The following is a 19,916-nucleotide window of genomic DNA, read 5'->3' as shown; positions in this document are numbered from 1 at the left end:
CATCAATGACAGACTGGATTAAGAAAATGTGGCACATATACACCATGGAATACTATGCAGCCATAAAAAAGGATGAGTTCATGTCCTTTGTAGGGATATGGATGAAGCTGGAAACCATTATTCTGAGCAAACTATCGCAAGAACAGAAAACCAGACACCACATGTTCTCACTCATAGGTGTGATTTGAACAGTGAGAACACTTGGGACACAGGAAGGGCAACATCACACACTGGGGCCTCTTGTGGGGTAGGGGAAGAGGGGGAGGGATAGCATTAGGAGATATACCTAATGTAAATGAGGAGTTAACGGGTGCAGCACACCAACATGGCACATGTATACATGTGTAACAAACCTGCACGTTGAGTACATGTACCCTGGAACTTAAAGTACAATAACAACAACAACAACAAAAAGAAACTCAGTGATTTTAAAGTTATCTTTAAGCAAATTCTGAGAAAGGCAAAAATCTAAAGAAATGATGGTCACTTTTCCAGAAGTGCTTGAAGAATTAAAATGCTCCCTTGAGGCAAAGGGGACAGTCATTCTGCTTAATTGCATCTTCAGGCTTGAACAAGGTATCATTTAGGACAGTAGGTCTGAAATGTTTTTTAATGTGACCTACAGTAAGAAATAGACTATACATAATACCCCAATCATACACACATATAGAAAGTTCCATGAAACAATATACTTACCAAGTATGATGCATTCTGAAATTTTTTCTTTTTTTTTTCTTTTTGTAATGCTGATTGTATGTAACTCACTAAATTGATTTCACAACCTACCTATGGATCTCAGCCTGCAGTCTGAAATACAATAACCTAGGGAAAATGAGTCTAGATGGCTTTTACCAAAGCTATTGGGAGTGGGGACCACATTGTCAGAAATACAACTGTCAGTAAAAAGTGCTAGATGGCCTGTCTTTAACCAGAGAGCACAGTGCCAACACTGTAAAGTCTGTAACTTCCCCTGCTTTCAGTGGTCACCTCTGGTTTTCCCCTGTTGTGATTTATAGAAAATGACTATCACTTTGGAATTGAGCTGGTGGATTTCTACAAAGATTCTTGGTATTTCATGGTTATTTTCTGATGCAGAGGAAGACTTCATGTGAACGAAAGCAGATTCCTTTTGCCTTTCTTGCTTTGGGTACACCAGACTGATGTGGAATAAAAAATTATTGGGTGATTTCTGTTACATTTCTGCATAATGAGTGAGGGAAGTATGTGTGTTTAATTCCAAAACCATTAAATTTTGGGTTGCCAGAAAACCATTGATCATAAGAACTGTATGGCATTGAATTGACACCTGTACTATTTGGGCCATTATTTTTCTTCATTGCAAAATCACTTTTTTTTTTTTTTTTGAGACGGAGTTTTGCTCTTGTTGCCCAGGCTGGAGTGCAACAGCGCGATCTCAGCTCATGGCAACCTCTGCCTCCCGGGTTCAAGCGATTCTCCTGCCTCAGCCTACCGAGTAGCTGGGATTACAGGCATGCACCTCCACGCCTGGCTAATTTTGTATTTTTGGTAGAGATGGGGTTTCTACATATGGGTCAGGCTGGTCTCGAACTCCCGACCTCAGGTGATCTGCCCGCCTTTACCTCCCAAAGTGCTGGAATTACAGGCGTGACCCACCGCACTCAGCCATGCAAAATCACTTTTTAAACTGTTAATATTTCATATAAGAAAGGCTTGGTTTATCTTACTGAATCTGGTTGCAAATTAAGTCTTAATATTCCCAGTTCTGAATAGCAACCTGCAGGGGGTGGTGGCTCAAGCCTGTAATTCCAGCACTTTAGGAGGCTGACGCAGGAAGATCACTTGAGCCCAAGAATTTGAGACCAGCCCTGGCAACATAGTGAGATTCCATCTCTACAAAAAACAACTAGCCAGGTGTGGTGGCACATGCCTGTAGTCTTAGCTACTTGGAAGGCTGAGGCAGGAGGATTGCTTGAGCCCAAGAGTTCAAGACGGCAGTGAGCCATGATCCCGCCACTGCACTCCGGCCCTGGTGACGGAGTGAGACCCTGACTCTAATGAAAAATAATAAAATGAATAGCTTATGTAAGAGTTCTGCATTATTCCCTTAATCCCTGAATAAATCTGGCTGAAATACAGAGTTTGTGACCCTTGGGAAGTCAAAAGTGTCTGTGAAGGGGCCTTCAAAATACTTTTTTGCCTTTGCTCTAAAATGTAAGCTCCTAGTAGACAGCAGAGAATCATTTATTCATGCATTTAATTGGCCAGGTGTGCAAAGCATTGTATTAGTGATGCCCCTATATAGACCTGTATCATGCAATGGTTCCCACATGTGAAAAGAGTGAATGTACCATAATCATTTAGGGAGTATTTTAATAATAAACTCTCCAACGTTTTGCTAAACTGCAATTTTATATTGGCTGGGCACAACACAAAACAGCCCAAAGTAGATCTAGTTATATAAAGTTTATTTCAGCCCAGCCCAGCCCAGCCCAACTTTCCACAGTCAACTTGAAATTTTCTCACTGTTACTAACTGGTGTCTTCCAAACCCATGTCCGAGGTCATGAGTGGGAGTGCTAGAGAATTGTCACTAGCTCTGCCGCCTATTGAGTTGCTTCTGTGTCTAGGATTTAGCAGTTCCTGTCCCAGATGGGGCCTGACTCAGCTTTCTACCAGGACTCTTCTTGTCTGTGGCTGTGCTTTCTAGTCTTCTGGGCCATAGTGAAGGCCAGTACGTCCAAGAAGCCAGCTGTGAACAGACTGGGATTTGACATGGCCCCTCACTGCCTGATGCCTCTTTCTGGTGGCCTTGCCAGGTTTAGAACTAGATCCTGCTAGGCTGCCTTCCTGGTAGAGGCTTCCCAGGTAGTCAGGCTGCTTTCTGCATGCATGATGTTGGGTTCAGTTAATATTTGTAAAACAAATTTCCTCTGGAAAGGGCTCTGCCTTTCTGAATTACTGCCTCTCTTCTACCTCATTTAATAACCTGCTCATTTTAGCATCATTGAAATGCACACATCTTGTGGTTTCCTATGCTCTAAAATCAGTGCCAGACTAAGAGCTCTTCAAACAGGAGCCTTTCCCTTTTTTTTTTTGAGACAGATTATCGCTCTGTTGCCCAGGTTGGAGTGCAGTGCAGTGGTACGATCTCAGTTCACTGAAACCTCCGCCTCCCAGGTTCAAGCAGTTCTCCTGTCTCAGCCTCCCAAGTAGCTGGGACTACAGGTGCACACCACCACACCCAGCTAATTTTTGTATTTTTAGTTGAGTTGGGGTTTCACCATATTGGTCAGGCTGGTCTCGAACTCCTGATCTCAGGTGATCCACCCACCTCGGCCTCCCAAAGTGTTGGGATTATAGGCATAAGCCACCGTGCCTGACCCTTTCCTTATTTTTTGAATGCTCATTGCTTAACATACTATATGGCTCATAATAGGCATTCAAAGAAATGTCGAATGAAAAAATCAGCTAAACAATCTTTGCTTAAGTGAATTTCTGATGATTTTCAGGCTATATAGAAGAGAGTATAGGGGAGGTGAAGGCATGCTGGAACACCACTAGGTCTAGTCCCTTATGTAAAACTGTTCTGGGAAAAGAAGGGGAAGATTTGTGCCCCATTTGCCCCAGTATTCTTAGCCCCAAGCACACACAGCCTCTCTTATATTTTCTTCAGCAGTGTTTTTCAAATGTTAGCATGCATTGGGATCATCTGGAGGGCTTGTTAAATCAGATTGCTGTGCAACATCCTAGAATTTCGGATGCAGTAGGTTTAGTGTGGGGCCAGACAATTTGCAGCTTTAGTAAGTTCCTAGGTCTGTTGATGCTGCTGGCTCAGGGTCCACACTTTCCAGGGTTCATACTTTTTTTGAGAATTACTGTATTTTTCTTTTCTTTTTCTTTTTTTTGAGATGGAGTTTCACTCTGTTGCCCAGGCTGGAGTGCAGTGGTAAGATCTCAGCCTGCCTCAGCCTCCTGAACAGCTGGGATTACAGGCGCCTGCCACCATGCTCAGCTAATTTTTGTTTTTAGTAGAGATGGGGTTTCACCTTGTTGGCCAGGCTGGTCTCGAACTCCTGACCTCAGGTGATCCACCCGCCTCAGCCTCCCAGAGTGCTGGGATAACAGGCATGAGCTACTGTGGCTGGCCTGTATTTTCGATAGTAGTAGCTACACTATTAGTTGAGTACTGACCAGCTTATTCCTTACCACGCACTGTGGTAAATTCTTTATGTATGTTATTTCATTTCCATTCAACAACTCCATGAAGGAGAAATTGTCATCTCAATTTTACAAATGAAGAATCTGAGGAATAGAGTTGTTAAAAAACTTGCCTAGTATCTTAAGTACAGGACTGAAATTCGAAGTAAATTCTGTCTGAGTCATAGTAAGTGCACAACAAATACATAATTGTTGAAAACGAACACAGAAAGTATCTACCGAACGCAGAAAGTATCTAGGCAAACCTCAAACTTGTGAACCAAGTAGATACATGTTCACATATACAGACTGAGTGTGCAGAAATCCTGTGTTAGAGTGATGAGTATTTACTTCACTCCAACTCAAGACTTCTGAATTAGCAAGGCAATTTTATGCATGAGACTATATTGCCATTGTTTCTCAAATTGTGGTTCCTGAACCAGCAGCGTGAACATCACCTGAAAACTTGTCTAAGACTGCCAGATTTAGGGATTTAGGGATGTCAGATTAAATTGAATTTCAGATAAACGATGAATAATAAATCTTTGAGACATACATATACTAAAAGTTATTCATCATTTATCTGAAATTCAAGAATCTGATATATGGGAATTCTGTATTTTATTTGGCAAGACTAAACTATTAGAAATTGAAATTCTCCAGCCCTAGCCCAGACTTACTGAATTAGAAACTCAAGTGAGTCCCAGCCATCAGTGTTTAAATAGGCCCTACAGGTGATTCTGATGCACCTTCAAGTTTGAAAATCAATGACCTAGGCAATGCCTTGTTCACCTAAAGCAGGGGTTAGCCAAATCTGGCCAGCTGTCTGTTTTTGTCAATAATTTTTTTTGAAACACAGTTATACCCACATCCATTCTTTTGCTTATTCTTGTATTCATTTACTTATTAAGTTCCCTGCCCTCTTGGAGCTTATATAGTCTAGCTGTGGACAGTTAATTATATCTTCACGTGTAAGTAACAATAAAGCAAACTAAAATTGGCTTAAGTAATAAAGGAATACATGATCTTGCATAGCCAGAAATACAGAGGCTGCAGGGATGCTTGGCTCAGCAGTTCTTTGTGTTACAAGAGCATGACAGGATAAAGACCTTACAGCCCTAGAATGTTTACTATCTGGCCTTTTACAGATAATGTTTGCTTAACCCTGACCTAAGAGAGCATCCTCTGATCATAGAAGCATATTCTCAAGCCCTCTCTAACAGGTGCTGGAAGCTGGGATAGGACAGACACTGAGGTTCTGAAAATTGAAAAGTCCCTTCTGAGCTTCCTTGCAATGCTGTGTTCCTTGGCTCCAAGAGGGGGTCGGGGGAAGATCAAGGGGAATGCAGAAAAGGAGGAGCTGATGATTAAAAAAAAAAAAAAGTTCCCAGAGCCCAGAACAGCTGGTTATGGGCACCCCCTGCTGGAGAGTTGGCAAAATTCTGTGACATAGGTCATTTAGTTAGCAAATGTGTAGAGGTCTACTGTATGCCAGATTGTGGAGAGCAAAGGTAAAGTTCTTCTCTTAAAGGACTGACTCACAGTCAAGAGTAGTCAGGCTCCCTAATTAGATCTTTATGCTGTCTAGTCAAGTGTCAATTGCAGTCGTACTTAATAAATGATAATTGATATAATATGCTTATAGTCATTCAGTAAATAACTATTACATGTTTGTTAGGGGATAGGTGTTGGACTACACACTGGAGATAGAGTGGTAAACAAAATAGACACATTCCCTGCCCTCTTGGAGCTTATATTCTAGTGGATGTTGTGTTAATTATAACATCAGTTGTAAGTAACAACAAAACCAACTAAAATTGGCTTAAGCAATAAGGAATATATTACCTCACATAATCGTAAGTACAAAGGTAGGATAGGCTTTAGGGCTAGTTGATTCAACAGCACAAGATATCAATAAAGACAAGTTATTTTCATCTCATTCTCTGCCTTTCTGATTGTGCTGGCATTTTCCTCAGGTTGTTCCTTTATTATTTTTATTATTATTTTCTTTTTTTGGAGACGTCTCACTCTGTCTCCCAGGCTGGAGTACAGTGATGTGATTTCAGCTCACTGCAACTTCTGTCTCCTGGCCCCAGGTCAGGGCCTCCACCTCCTGGGCCCAGGCCCTCCCACCTCAGCCTCCTGAGTAGCTGAGACTACAGGCATGAGCCAACCACCAACTAATTTTTGTATTTTGTAATTTTTTTTGGTAGAGATAGGGTTTGTGATGTTGCCTAGGCTGGTCTTGAACTCCTGGGCTCCAGTGATTGAGCCTCGGTCTCCCAAAGTGCTGGGATTATAGGCGTGAGCCACCACACAGGCCTCAGGTTGTTCCTTTTGAAGTTTCAAAATGCTTACTACAACTCGAAGTATCACCTTCAGATTCATCAAAGTACAGAGACAGAAAGTGATCATCTCTTTGTGTGGCTTTTTCTATTTTGTTTAAAGAGACAGGGTCTGACTTGTTGCCCAGGCTGGAGTGCAGTGGCACAGTCATAACTCACTGCAGCCTTGAACTCCTAGGATCAAGAGATCCTCTGACCTCAGCCTCCCAAATTTCTGGGATTACAGGCGTGAGCCACTATGCCTGGCTGTGTAACTTTCTTTTTCTTCTTCTTCTTTTTTTTTTTTTTTTTTTTTTGAGACAGGGTCTCACTCAGTCATCCAGGCTAGCGTGCAGTGGCACAATCACAGTTCACTGCAGCCTCAACCTCCTAGGCTCAAGCGATCTTCCTGCTTTAGCTTCCGGAGTAGCTGAGACTACAGGCCTGTGCCCGCTAATTTTTTACTGTGGCCTTCTCACGATGAAGACACTTTTCTCAGAGGCTCCCAGAAAACTTCCTTTCAGGTTATGGGACTGATCCTAAACAAATCACTGCAAAGAGAAGAGAAAATTGTTGATTAAAGTAAGGGCTTCCCCTGGGGCTCCTGAGTCATAGAGAGGAGAGATGGATGCCAGGACAAAATTGGGGTTCTGTTAACAAGGAAGAAGGGGAGAAGTGGATGTTAAATAGATATCTGCCAGCATCTGCTATAGGAAAGGGAAACGAATACATAAAAATTATTTTCATGGGCCGAGCACAGTGGCTCACGCCTGTAATTCCAGCACTTTGGGAAGCTGAGGCAGGTGGATCACCTGAGGTCAAGAGTTTGAGACCAGCCTGGCCAACATGGTGAACTCCTGTCTGTATTACAAATACAAAAAATTGGCTGGGCATGGTGGCGGGCACCTGTAATCCCAGCTACTTGGGAGGCTGAGGCAGGAGAATCCCTTGAACCTGGGAGGCAGAGGTTGCTGTGAGCCGAGATTGTGCCATTGCACTCCAGCCTGGGCAACAAGAGTGAAACTCTGTCTCAAAAAAATTTTTTTCATATGATGAAGGAATTACAAAGAAGTTAGCTTTTGCTGCTGAACAAAACACCTACAACTTCTATGGCTTAAGACAGCAATTTATTTAACTCATGATTCTATTTGGGCTGAGCTCAGTTGGGTGGTTCTTTTGGAATTCACTGGACTTACTCATGACTGTGGTCAGCTGCAAGTCAGCTAGGTAGCTTTGCTCATGGGATCTGGCTGTTAGCTGAGGAAATGAGTCCAGGTGTCTTTACTTATCCAGCAGGCTCTCCTTGGCTTATTCCAGTAGTAAATCAGCAAACTTCCAAGAACTAGAGCAGATGCTTGCAAGTAGTTTTGAAACCTAAGCTTGGAACTGGAACATTATCAGTTCTGCTGCATTCTTTAGGTCAAATTAAGTAAGAAGGCCAAGAGGGTGAAGAAATAGATTCCATCTCTTGAGAGGAGGAGCTTCAAAGTCACATTGCAAGGGCATGGACCCAGGTAGGGAAAGAACTTGTGACACTTTGGCAATTTATCACAGGTGCTAAGAGTAATAGGGAAAGCTACCTGGGTCTGCCTTCAAGAGAGAACTATCATTTGTAAAGTTTCAAATCAGCAATATGTCTACTCTGAGCTGAAATTATTATACTAGTATAACTGTTACTGATAATTTCATTATACTGTTCTAGGTAGCAGAAGTTCAGAGGTTGTGATGCTGTGATTTAAAACAATAATATTACGGTTTTCTGAGCTTCTTCCTGATGGGCAAGGAGATCGGTGGTCTCGTTTTTGGCTTTTCTTCACTGCATGGCCCCCCAAATGCCATGCTTTCTATTTCTGCTTCAAAAGAAGAAACCAAGAGCACCTTCTGCCTCGAGGCTGGAAGAAACATCAGTCTCTCTGGTCTTGCTGAAGAAGGGAGAAAAAGAACAGCAAGAAGCAACTGCACATATTGATGAAGTACAAAATGAAGTAGACTTAATAAACAAGCCAATGAGCAGACTTTGAAACCAGAACAGAAATATAACAAACTCGGCCAACTATTTTTTCAGATGAGGTCTGAATTGATAGCCAAAATCCCAAAGGGGTAACAGCATTTGTCAACCATCGACAAGTGTCTGCACTGCTTGTGGAGGAGGATGAAGAGGCACTACCTCATTTAACCAGTGTTGAAGTGACAGAATTTGAAGATATTAAACCAGGTTACAAAATATTTTCATTCTGACAAAAATCCTTACTTCAAAAATAAAGTTCTCTCCAAAAACTTTAATCTGAATGAGAGTGGTGCTCCATCTTCAAACTCACTAAAATCAAGTGGAAATCTGGAAAGGATTTCATGAAAGATGCAAGTCAAATGCAGAATAATGCCAGCAGGAAGAGGCAGCATGGGGAACCAGAGAGCTTCTTTAACTGGCTTACTGACCATTCTGATGCAGATGCAGATGAGTGAGGAAAGGTCATCAAAGATGGTATTTGGCCAAATCAACTACAGTATTACTTGGGTCCCAATATGGATGACAAGGAAGGGGAAAGAGAAAAAGAAGATGATGAAGACAGGGATGAGGATGAAAGCGAAGATAAAGATGATGATGAAGGGGAGGAAGGACAGGAAGATGAAGGAGATGACCAACAGAACACCAATGGATTCCAACCTTCCTTTTAAAACATTTTCTCCAATCCCTGGGAGCAACTTGCAGTCTGTTTTTTTCCTCTTGTGCTCAGTCACCCTGTTGTTGAGGTATTTTCTCTATACCATGGTTCCTAAGTTATTTTGGGGAGAAATATATTGAGCAGAGGTGGGCATTTTGACAGCATGACTTCTTTCATATGGATGGAATCATATATGTGGTCTTTTGTGGCTTCTTTCACCTAGCACAATATTTTGAAGGTATATCCATATTGTAGCATGTATCAGTACTCTATTTTTTTATGCTGAATAATATTCCATTGTAAGGATATACCACGTTTTATTCATTCATTCATTCATTCATCTGTTGGTAGAGACTGGATTTTCACCTTTTAGCTATTATGAATAATGATGCTGTAAGCCTTCATGTACAAGTTTTGGTTTGGACATGTTTTCATTTCTCCTATATCTTAGGAGTAGGTCCACAGAGTCACATGGTAGCTGTTTCCACAGCGACTGCACCATTTTACATTCCCATCAGCAGTGGATGAGGATTCCAATTCCACATCCTTACTTCCTAGTGGGTATAAAGTGGTCTATTGCAGTTTTGATTTTCATTTCCCTAATGATATCCAGCATCTTCTCATATGCTTATAGGCCACTTATATATCTAACTTGGAGAAATGTCTACTCAGATTAGTAGAGGACTGAATAGACCCTCCCCACTCCCCTAAATTCATGACCATTTGGTACCTGCAAATGTTGCCTTTTTGGAAATACCATCTTTGCAGATGTAACCAATTTAAGTTGAATCCATACTGGAGTAGGGTGGGCCCTAAATATAATGACTGGGGTTCATACAAGAAAACACAGAGACACAGTGAGGAATACCATGTGAAACAAGCCAGTGAGGCAGAGTTTGAAATTTATCTATACGTTAAGCAATGCCAACTGCTGGCAACACCCAGAAGCTAGGAGAGAATCATGGAATAGATTCTCCTCTGGAGCCTGCAGAGGGCACATGGCCCTCCCAACACCTGCTTTGACTTCAAACTTCTAGCCTCCAGAACTATAAGAAAATAAATTTCTGTGGTTTTAAACCTCCCAGTTTGTAGTAATTTGTTACAGCAGCTCTAGGAAATTAATAAAAACCCATGGCCCATTTTTACATTGGGCTGTCTTATTTTTTTTTAAAGATGGGGGTCTCACTGTATTACTCAGGCTGGCCTTGAACTCGCAGGCACACGTGATCCTCCTGCCTCAGCCTCCTGAGTAGCTGGTACTATAGACGTGCCACTGTTCCCAGCTTAGTGTTATCTTCTTATTGAGCTGTTAAGTCCTTTAAATATTCTGGATACAAGTCCCTTATCAGACATATGATTTGTAAATATTTTCTCCAATTCCGTGGGTTTTTTTCATGGATCTTTTGAAGCATATTGTACATTTTGATGAAGTAGAGATTATAAATTTTGCTTTTCTTGCTCATGGTTTTGATGTCATATTTAAGAATCCTTTTCTAAATCCAAGGTCATGAAGATTTAACCCTGTTTTCTTCAAAGAATTTTATAATTTTGACTTGTATATCTAGATCTTTGATTCATTTTGGGTTGTTATATATGTTACGAGGTAAGGGTCCAAGTTTATTTTTTTGCATGTGGCCATCTAGTTGTCCCAGCATCATTTATTGAAAAGACTATTCTTTCCCCCCATTGAATGGTATTAGTCCTCCTGTTGAAAATCAGTTGACCATAGACATATGGTTTTATTTCTGGACTCTTTAATCTAATCTATATGTCTACCCTTGTGCCAATACCATACTGTGTTACCTTGAACTCCCAGCCTCAAGTGATCCGCCCACCTTGGCCTCCCAAAGTGCTAGGATTATAGGCATGAGCCACCCTGTCCAGCCTTTTAAATACTATACTGCCTTGATGACTGTTTCTTTGTAGCAAGTTTTGAAATCAGGAAGTATGGATATTAGTTTGTTCTTTTCAAGATTGTTTTGGCTATTCTGGATCCTTTGCTTAAGAGGTTTAGAATCAGCTTGTCAATTTCTACAAAGAAGTCAGCTAGGATTCTGATGGGAATTGCACTGAATCTGTAGATCAATTTGGGGAGTACAGCCTTCTAAACAATATTAAGTCTTCTGACGCATGAATATGGGATATTTTCCCATTTATTTAGATATCCTTTAATTTCTGTGTTATTCCATTTGCATTGCTAAAAAGAAGTAACTGAGGCTGAGTGAAAAGAGGTTTATTTTGACTCAGTTCTGCAGGCTGTACCAGCATGGTGGCAATATATGTCCAGCTTCTGGTAAGGGCCTCAGGAAGCTTACAATCGTGATGGAAGCTGAAGGGGGAGCAGGCGTTCACATGGTGAGAGGGAGCAAGGGAGATGCCAGGCTCTTTTTTAAATATATTTTTTATTTTTTTTAAACAATCAGCTCTCGAATGAAATAATACAGTGAGAACTCACTACTGCAAGGATAGCACCAAACCATTCGTGAGGGATCTGTCTCCATGCTCCAAACACCTCCCACTAGGCCAACCTCCTACAATGAAGTTCACATTTCAGCATGAGATTTGGAGGAGACAAATGTTCAAGCCAGATCAATTTCTTACGACAACTTTTTTGTAGTTTTCAGAGTATATACTTTATACTTCTTTTGTTAAATGAGAATTTTAAATGAAATTATCTTCTTAATTTCACTTTTGGATTGTTCACTGCAAGTGTATAGCAACACTATTTTTGTATATTGACCTATCCTTCAATCTTGCTGAAATTGTTTACTGGTTCTAATAGTTTTTTTAGTGGATCCCTTAGGATTTTCTATATACACGATGTCCAGGCATGGTGGCTCACACCTGTAATCCTAGCACCTTGGAAGGATGAGGTGGGCAGATCATTTGAGGTCAGGAATTTGAGACCAGCTTTGCCAACATGGTGAAACCCCATCTCTACCAAAAAATACAAAAATTAGCCAGGCATGGTGGTGCGTGCCTGTAATTCCAGCTAATTGGGAGGCTGAGGCAGGAGAATCGCTTGACGTTGCGAGGTGGAGGTTGTGGTGAGCTGAGATTGCCACTGCACTCCAGCCTGGGCAATTGAGTAAGACTCTGTCTAAAAACAAAACAAAACAAACAAACAAAAAAACCCAAAAAGATTATGTCATCTGTGACTAGAGATTGTTTTACTTTTTCATCTCCAGTTTTATTTATCTTGCCTAATTGCCTTGGCTGGAATTTCCAGTACAATGTTGAGTAAAAGCAGGACCTAATCTATATATATATGGTGGCCTTAATCTACAACCACTTTTTCTCAGTATATGGTTTCCTACTACCCAGGGTGCCTCTGATTTAATTTTTTTTCCACAGAGATTCATACCAGTGGGCTTTTGCAAGGTGTGGATGAGGAACAGATATAAACATCTTAACATTGATTTTAAGCAATCTGCCTGTCTTACTCTTGCCTTCTGTGGCCCCTGGTATCTCCAATTCCTGGGCTTCTCTGATATTTATCTTTCTCTGTAAGTACCTGACTTTGATCTTCCACTCCTCTGCTAAGTCATTTGCCTTTCTTTTATCTACTTTCCATTGATATCTATTGTGACTTGGAGTTACAGATATCTCCCAGTTCAGGGAAGACAGAGTTTGTGTGTCTATTTGTTGTTCTCCTTGTTTTGTAAATAAAAATTTTTCAGAGGAGAGAAAAAATATATTTTTGCTGTCTTCAAGTCAGAATTCAGTCCTAGAATTGGAAGAAATGTAATGGCCAAAATGATAAAATAAATGATCTCATCATTAGGTTAATTAATGAAGAGCTAAAACCAGGATTCAGAATCCCTGATACCCTGGCCACGATTAAATTATAATTGGTTCTTACTCCATAGAATCATATAGTTTGAGAGGGGGGAAGTACCTCTGAAGTTTTCAGCCAATTTCCCGAATTTTCCATAAGTCTCCTCAACAATGTAAGTGGATTTCAGCATTGGTTAAAATATCAATGTGAATGGGAGCATTCACTCTATTCCATGACTATCTATTCTTATTTCAGAGAGCTCTGATTATTGGAAAGATTTTTTCCCTGAAACATTTTTTCTTCACTTCTTCACACTGTATCTAGTTCTGCCCACAGAAGTTACAAAGAACTACTGTATGTACAAATAATATAGTTTGGTAGCTGGAATACTGGCTACTCTAGAGATATGATACTATACTCACTGCCTCTATGTACAATCTATAACTAAGACAGTTCACCAGCAAAATGGAGAAAAAGCTCAACTCTCACATAACAGAGATTGAGACAATTAATAAATAGCAACTGTAATTAAAAAAAAAATTCTAAGCTAGCTGGTTCTCAATCCACTAAATAAGATTGCTGGGTAGGAGAAGAAATGACTATCAGGTGGGTCATAGGAAGATTAGTGAAGAAAACTGAGAGGATATGTAAGAAATAACCAAGTGAATATTACAGGGAGATAAAACAAGTTGTATAAGCACATACAAATTTAAAAGTAGGAGTTGCTCAGAGAATTCAAAAGTATGGCTAGTGCACAAGGTGGGTATGAAGAAGACATGGAAAATTAGTTAGGAAAGGCAATAATGCTAAATATTAACATTTATTGAGTAAGCTACATTCTGGCCACTACTGGGTACTTTACATGTAAGAACCCTCGAAACAACTTTATGAGGTAGATACTATTATTACTTCATTTTAAAGATGGGGAAAAGGAGGTATGGGAGTGTTAGGTTAACTTGCCTAAGATTATGTAACTAATAAATGGCAGAGATGGGCTCTGAAGCCAGGTAGTGGGTGCCTTAATTTATGAAGTGGTCTTCATATGAATGGCCTTTTTATTCGGAAGGTTCTAGGACTTTTTAGGTAGCAAGTTGGAGACATTGGTAGATCCTTTCCTACCTCTTCATCTTTGGCTCAGCTATCTCAAAGGAGTATCAGTGATAAGATAGGTGATCAGTTTAGGGATCCACAGTGGAGGCCAGAAGACTGTTCCAAACACTGATCCCCCGTATATAAACTAAGGACAGGGAAGACAGACCTGCTTTATGGCTGGTGGCCAAGCTCAGATATTTAAATTGGACAGAGACCCTTTACTATCCTATTCAAGATGAAAAGGAATTGGAGCTGTAAAAGGGAGAATAAGTATTGGTGGCAATCAGTACTTGATGCCAGTTTTTTTTTTTTTTTTTTTTTTTTTGGCTATTGTTTTGTATTTCCTATGAACCTTTTCTGCAAATGCATATAGAAAAAAAAATAGATATTTTTACAACAAAACTCCCACTAATTAAGCACAGCCAGGCACTATGCTAAGTGTTTTATACATATTAGCTCATTTAATCCTCACAGCAACTCTAGGAGATAGGCACATTATTTTTCTTTTGCAAAGGAGGGACACTGAAGCACAAAGACATCTACAACTTTCCCACAATTGTACAGCAAATGAGCGTGACAACTAAGTGAAGCTGGAAAGAACTATAAACTGTAGACAAGTACAAAACAATTGGTTAAAGATTAGTACTTGTGAGATACTGTGTAGCAGAAAGAAACCCGGATTTGGATTAGGACTTGAAATCAGCCTCCAACATTTACTGCTGTGTAAAGATTTGAGGTTGCTCACTCCTATAAAATTTGGATTATAATACTTACCTCATAGGGTTTTTGTAAAGATCTAGTGATGTGATTATTGTAAAAGTGCACTATCTCTCAGATGTTACAGAAACGTTAGAAGTATCTCCTCCCAGGATTGTACATGGAAATGAGAGATCCACAGATGGTGTGGCTATAGAACACTCGGACTACCGATCCCAGTGTGCAAAGCCTCCGGGCTTACTTTCCCGGAAACCGGCGCAGTGCCCTCTGGGACTTGTTCTGGGACTTGTAGTCTTGTACTGGCGCTGGCCCACCTTTCTTCCTCAGTGGGGAAACCGGCTGTAAGCCCCGGAAGTACTTGTTGCCTGAGCAGCGTGCTGCTTAGGAAGAGAAGGTCAGAGGTCGCGGGGCAGACGCGTTCCAGCCGCTGGCCCAGTCACTATGTAGTGGAGGGGCAGACACCCTCTCACAAATTCTGGAAGGTTCTTAGTCTCGACTAGGGCAGTAGCCCCAGGACTCCTAGTCGCCGGCTTCAGGTCACTGCCGGCTGAACGGAGCTGCCGTCGCCATGTTTGGCTGCTTGGTGGCGGGGAGGCTGGTGAGGATGGGACCGAGTGGTATCAGGAAGGGGTCAGGATATCGAGGGCGAAGCCCTGCGGCGGGGAGGGTACGCAGGCTCTGGGGATGCGGGGAAGCCCACTTAACTGTATTTTGGCTGGGTATGTGAGGATGGAGCGTGGGAAGCTGGGTGCTCTCCTATGCCCAGCTCCGTTCAGATTCTTTCGAATAGTAGTCACAGTATTAGTTGGCATTTATTAAGTGTGCATTTTGTACAAGTACTGGGCTAAGTGCAGTGTACGCCTTTGGTCACTCAGCCTTATGTGTGGCGCTTATTTGGCACTTTGAACTTAATCCTCATAACTCGTGAGATGGTCTTTATCTTTGACATTTTGCAGTTAAGGAACTAAGTTCAATCGCCAGTATAAATGCCTCCCTTATTACTGTGAGGTAGAGGTGAATTTGGGATTGAATCTGGTCTATAGCAAACGGTTTTTCAAAGATTAAGGTGCTCAGGCAGTGTATATCTGCTGGGTCCCTTTGGAAGAACCCCAGTAAAAATATGCTTAATTTAATTGGAAGTTGGCAGAAACTTAACGTGTGAACCGTATCTGAGATAACCAGAGAAGGATGCAAGTAGTGTGTTTCCTTATTGGTCAAAATAGATAACCTACATTGCCAAATTGTTAGAGTAAATGAGATCAGCACCTGGAATTCTTTAGGAATAATCTGGAAGGTGAATCTTTTTTGTTTCCTTAGAAACCACACAGACATCAATTTTCAGGCCTGACTCCTTTCCCCTAGAAGTATTTTTCCTTCTTTTTTCTTCTGGCTTTTTTAAATGTTGCAATCCCTTTGTTGAATTGTCTTTTTTTCCCATCAAGTTTTGATAATGTATTGTATTCTGTACATATACAGTTCTAAGAAGCCAGAAAGATAAATTGGAGATGACTAGCCTCATAAAGTTTGTCTCTTGAATGACTGTGAGACCCCTGTGGTGATGGTGGTAATTCATAATCCTGGTGAGATAATTCTACCCTGCTCTTAATAGGGAAAAAGAAAGGACAACCCTGGAATGATTGTGTGACTCAGACGAGTGTGTGTTATTAATTAATGACATTAAAATTGTGTTTCTCAGAGAATAAAAAACCTATTTGGAATCCATGTATCTCTCATGTTGTCAACTAATTTGGAAGGAAATTCAATTATAGTAATACCTGTCTCTATATATTAGGGATACTTGGTCCTTTAATTTTGGGGTATTAGGACATATCAAAGTGAAGGACAAATAGACCTAGTGGCATCTCAAAACTTAACTACATTACTCTGTTACAAGAAAAATTTACTTATCTAAACTTACGAACCCAGTTTTTATATCTTGAGATTTTTTTCTTAAAGAGATAATACCTTTTCTTAATGTGAAAAATTAGAATGTGATGATACAGATTTGCAGACTGTTCAGTACCCATACAAAGTTGACACTTAAGAAATACTTATTTTGCCTGGTGGTTATTTCAAGACTCACAAATAATAGTTTCCCACGCTTTTTAGGTTATATGCATGCCAAAGACTGGTGAATTTGAATTTAATACTAATACTGGCCATTTGGTTTATGTTCTTCCTTTGTTTTATTCTTTGTACTAAAGCTGGAGGATTTTAAATTGGGTCAGAATACTTCTGAAGAGGGAATCAGAATTTGACTTTAGGAATCTCAGCCTTTGTATCTTGGGACTTAATTTAGGGCAGGCAGTTGATACTACTTTATAACTAATAGATAGTTGAAATTACATAGCAGTATATTTTTCTTAAGTTTCTTTGTATCAGTAGATAGGATATTATAGAAAGAAAACTTACCTAACACACATATTTTCTCTGTAAGGCATGCCATGGCCTTCTTGCACTTAGGAAGGCTAGCCAGCACTTGAACTTGGTCATTTTAAACAGCACAATCACCAACAAAAATCACAAAAATGCTTTAAATAGATTAGACTGTGAAAAGGACACTTTTTCATATTATGAGGACTGAAACAAGATGGCATGTTCTACCTCAGCTGCCAGTGTGTGAGTTGCACACTCTTTTTTTTTTTTTTTTTGAGATGGAGTCTTACTCTGTCATCCAGACTGGAGTGCAATGGTATGATCTCGGCTCATTGTAACCTCCGCCTCCAGGTTCAAGCGATTCTCATGCCTCAGCCTCCCAAGTAGCTGAGACTACAGGCTTGTGCCCCCATGTTCAGCTAATATTTGTATTTTTAGTAGAGACCGCGTTTCGCCATGTTGGCCAGGCTGATCTGGAACTCCTGACCTTAGGTGATTCACCTGCCTTGGCCTCCCAAAGTGCTGGGATTACAGGCGTGAGCCTCCGTGCCAGACCGACAACTCACATTTTTTGCTACTGTTCATATGAGTGTGTCCATGAATGACTGCAGAAATGCAGCAAGCATTGATTTGGGATTACAAATTTTAGTGAGTAGATGAATTCAGATAAAGGATTTGTGAATAAGGAGGATTGCCTAATTACTTCTGGATTGCTTACCTGTTTTAATTACCTGACATTCTTTCTTTTATTTATTTTTGAGACAGGGTCCCGCTCTGTCATCCAGGCTGGAGTGCAGTGGCGGGACCTCGGCTCACTGCAGCCTTGACATCCCAGGTTCAAGTGATTATCTGTCCTTAGCCTCCCGAGTAGCTGGGACCAAAGGTGCATGCCACTACCCCTGGCTAATTTTTGTATTTTTTGTAGAGATGGGATTTTGCTGTGTTGCCCTGGCTAGTCTCCAACTCCTGAACTCAAGCCAGCTGCCTGCCTCGGCCTCCCAAAGTGCTGGGATTACAGGCATGAGCCATCGTACCTGGCCCCTTTATCTTTAAACTGTAGGGTGAGAGCTTAGGTGACGTGTTTTGAATAACCTTTCATCTTTACAGCAGCATTCTAAAGCTACAGTTATTTTTATTTATTTATTTTTTGAGACAGCGTTTAGTCCAGGCTGGAGTGCAATGGCGCGATCTCGGCTCACCACAACCTCCACCTCCCGGGTTCAAGTGATTCTCCTGCCTTAGCCTCCCGAGTACCTGGGATTATAGGCATGTGCCACCACACCTGGCTAATTTTGTATTTTTAGTAGAAATGGGGTTTCTCCATGTTGGCCAGGCTGGTCTTGAACTCCTGACCTCAGGTGATCTGCCTGCCTTGGCCTCCCAAATTGCCAGGATTACAGGCATGAGCCGGCACGCCTGGCCTTGTTATTTTTTATGTAAGTAGAATCCTTTCAGGGCACCTGTGAAATAATTTATTTTAATTTAATTTTTATTTTTTTAGACAGAGTTTCACTCTTGTTGCCAGGCTGGAGTGCAGTGTGGTCTCAGCTCACTGCAACATCCGCCTCCTGGGTTCAAGCGATTCTCCTGCCTCTGCCTCCCAAGTAGCTGGGAATACTTGTGCATGAGCCACCATACCTGGCTAATTTTTGTATTTTTAGGAGAGATGGGGTTTGCCCTGTTGGCCAAGCTGGTTTTGAACTCTTGACCTCAGGTGATCTGCCCACCTTGGCCTCCCAAAGTGCTGAGATTACAGGTGTGAGCCACTGTGCTCAGCCTGAGTTATATTTTTAAAAGATTGCATTTAGTAGATTATGATTGTAAAACTAAGTATGTGTTTAAGACTATCAGGTTTAACATTTTATTTGGTAAAAAGACTACAATGAATTATGCTGGTAATATAACTTATGAACGATAGTGTTAAGAGTTACAGAAACTCATAGAACTATTGAACTAAGACAAGTTTCTTATTTTCTAGGTGCAAACAGCTGCACAGCAAGTGGCAGAGGATAAATTTGTTTTTGACTTACCTGATTATGAAAGTATCAACCATGTTGTGGTTTTTATGCTGGGAACAATCCCATTTCCTGAGGGAATGGGAGGATCTGTCTACTTTTCTTATCCTGATTCCAATGGAATGCCAGTATGGCAACTCCTAGGATTTGTCACGAATGGGAAGCCAAGTGCCATCTTCAAAATTTCAGGTCTTAAATCTGGTAAGAATAATATGTTAAAGTAGTTTTATAATTAATCAAACCTTTTTCTTAAATAGCATGACATGGAATATGGCTTTTCCCCCTTTCGATTGTGTTTTTCTGGTTGTTGAAGTAATACAAAACATTATTTTTTATAAAAGACAATACAGAAACATTTGAAAAATAGTGAAAGACTTCATTGGTTCCTCACTCCTTCCTTCTCCCCCTAGAGAGAACCTAAGTCTTCGTTCTTTTTGTGTAGTATATACCTTCATAAAAATATTTTTTTTGGCCTGGCACGGTGTCTCACGCCTGTAATCCGAGCACTTTGGGAGGCCGAGGTGGGCAGATCACGAGGTCAGGAGATCGAGACCATCCTGTCTAACAAGGTGAAACCCCGTCTCTACTAAAAAATAGAAAAAAATTAGCCGAGTGTGGTGGTGGGTGCTTGTAGTCCCAGCTACTCGAGAGGCTGAGGCAGGAGAATGGTGTGAACCTGCGAGGCGGAGCTTGCAGTGAGCTGAGATCGTGCCACTGCTCTCCAACCTGAGGGACAGCAAGACTCTGTCACACATATATATATATATATATAT

The 19,916-nt window shown here is 41.0% G+C and overlaps 1 protein-coding gene and 1 pseudogene across 4 annotated transcripts in view; both read left to right on the top strand.

The window, feature by feature from the left end:
* Positions 1 to 7,835: 7,835 nt before the first annotated feature.
* On the top strand, positions 7,836 to 9,178 carry LOC105543161 (annotated as a pseudogene).
* A 5,906-nt stretch (positions 9,179 to 15,084) lies between these two features.
* Positions 15,085 to 19,916, top strand: part of LOC105543136 (chromosome unknown open reading frame, human C11orf73) — a 41,230-nt gene continuing 36,398 nt past the window's right edge. For 3 of the 4 annotated variants that reach the window (XM_011984916.1, XM_011984913.1, XM_011984915.1), the window contains exons 1-2: positions 15,100 to 15,350; positions 19,107 to 19,344. In XM_011984916.1, coding sequence (XP_011840306.1) covers positions 15,321 to 15,350; positions 19,107 to 19,344 — 268 coding nt within the window. In that variant the 5' untranslated portion in view covers positions 15,100 to 15,320. Of the gene's footprint in view, positions 15,351 to 19,106; positions 19,345 to 19,916 lie in introns of all 4 variants that reach the window. The other variant, XM_011984914.1, reaches the window with a different exon arrangement.

This window comes from Mandrillus leucophaeus, unplaced genomic scaffold, assembly GCF_000951045.1.
Source record: "Mandrillus leucophaeus isolate KB7577 unplaced genomic scaffold, Mleu.le_1.0 Scaffold276, whole genome shotgun sequence".
In the NCBI taxonomy this organism is placed as follows: domain Eukaryota; kingdom Metazoa; phylum Chordata; class Mammalia; order Primates; family Cercopithecidae; genus Mandrillus; species Mandrillus leucophaeus.
This window is presented reverse-complemented; position numbering and strand designations above follow the sequence as displayed.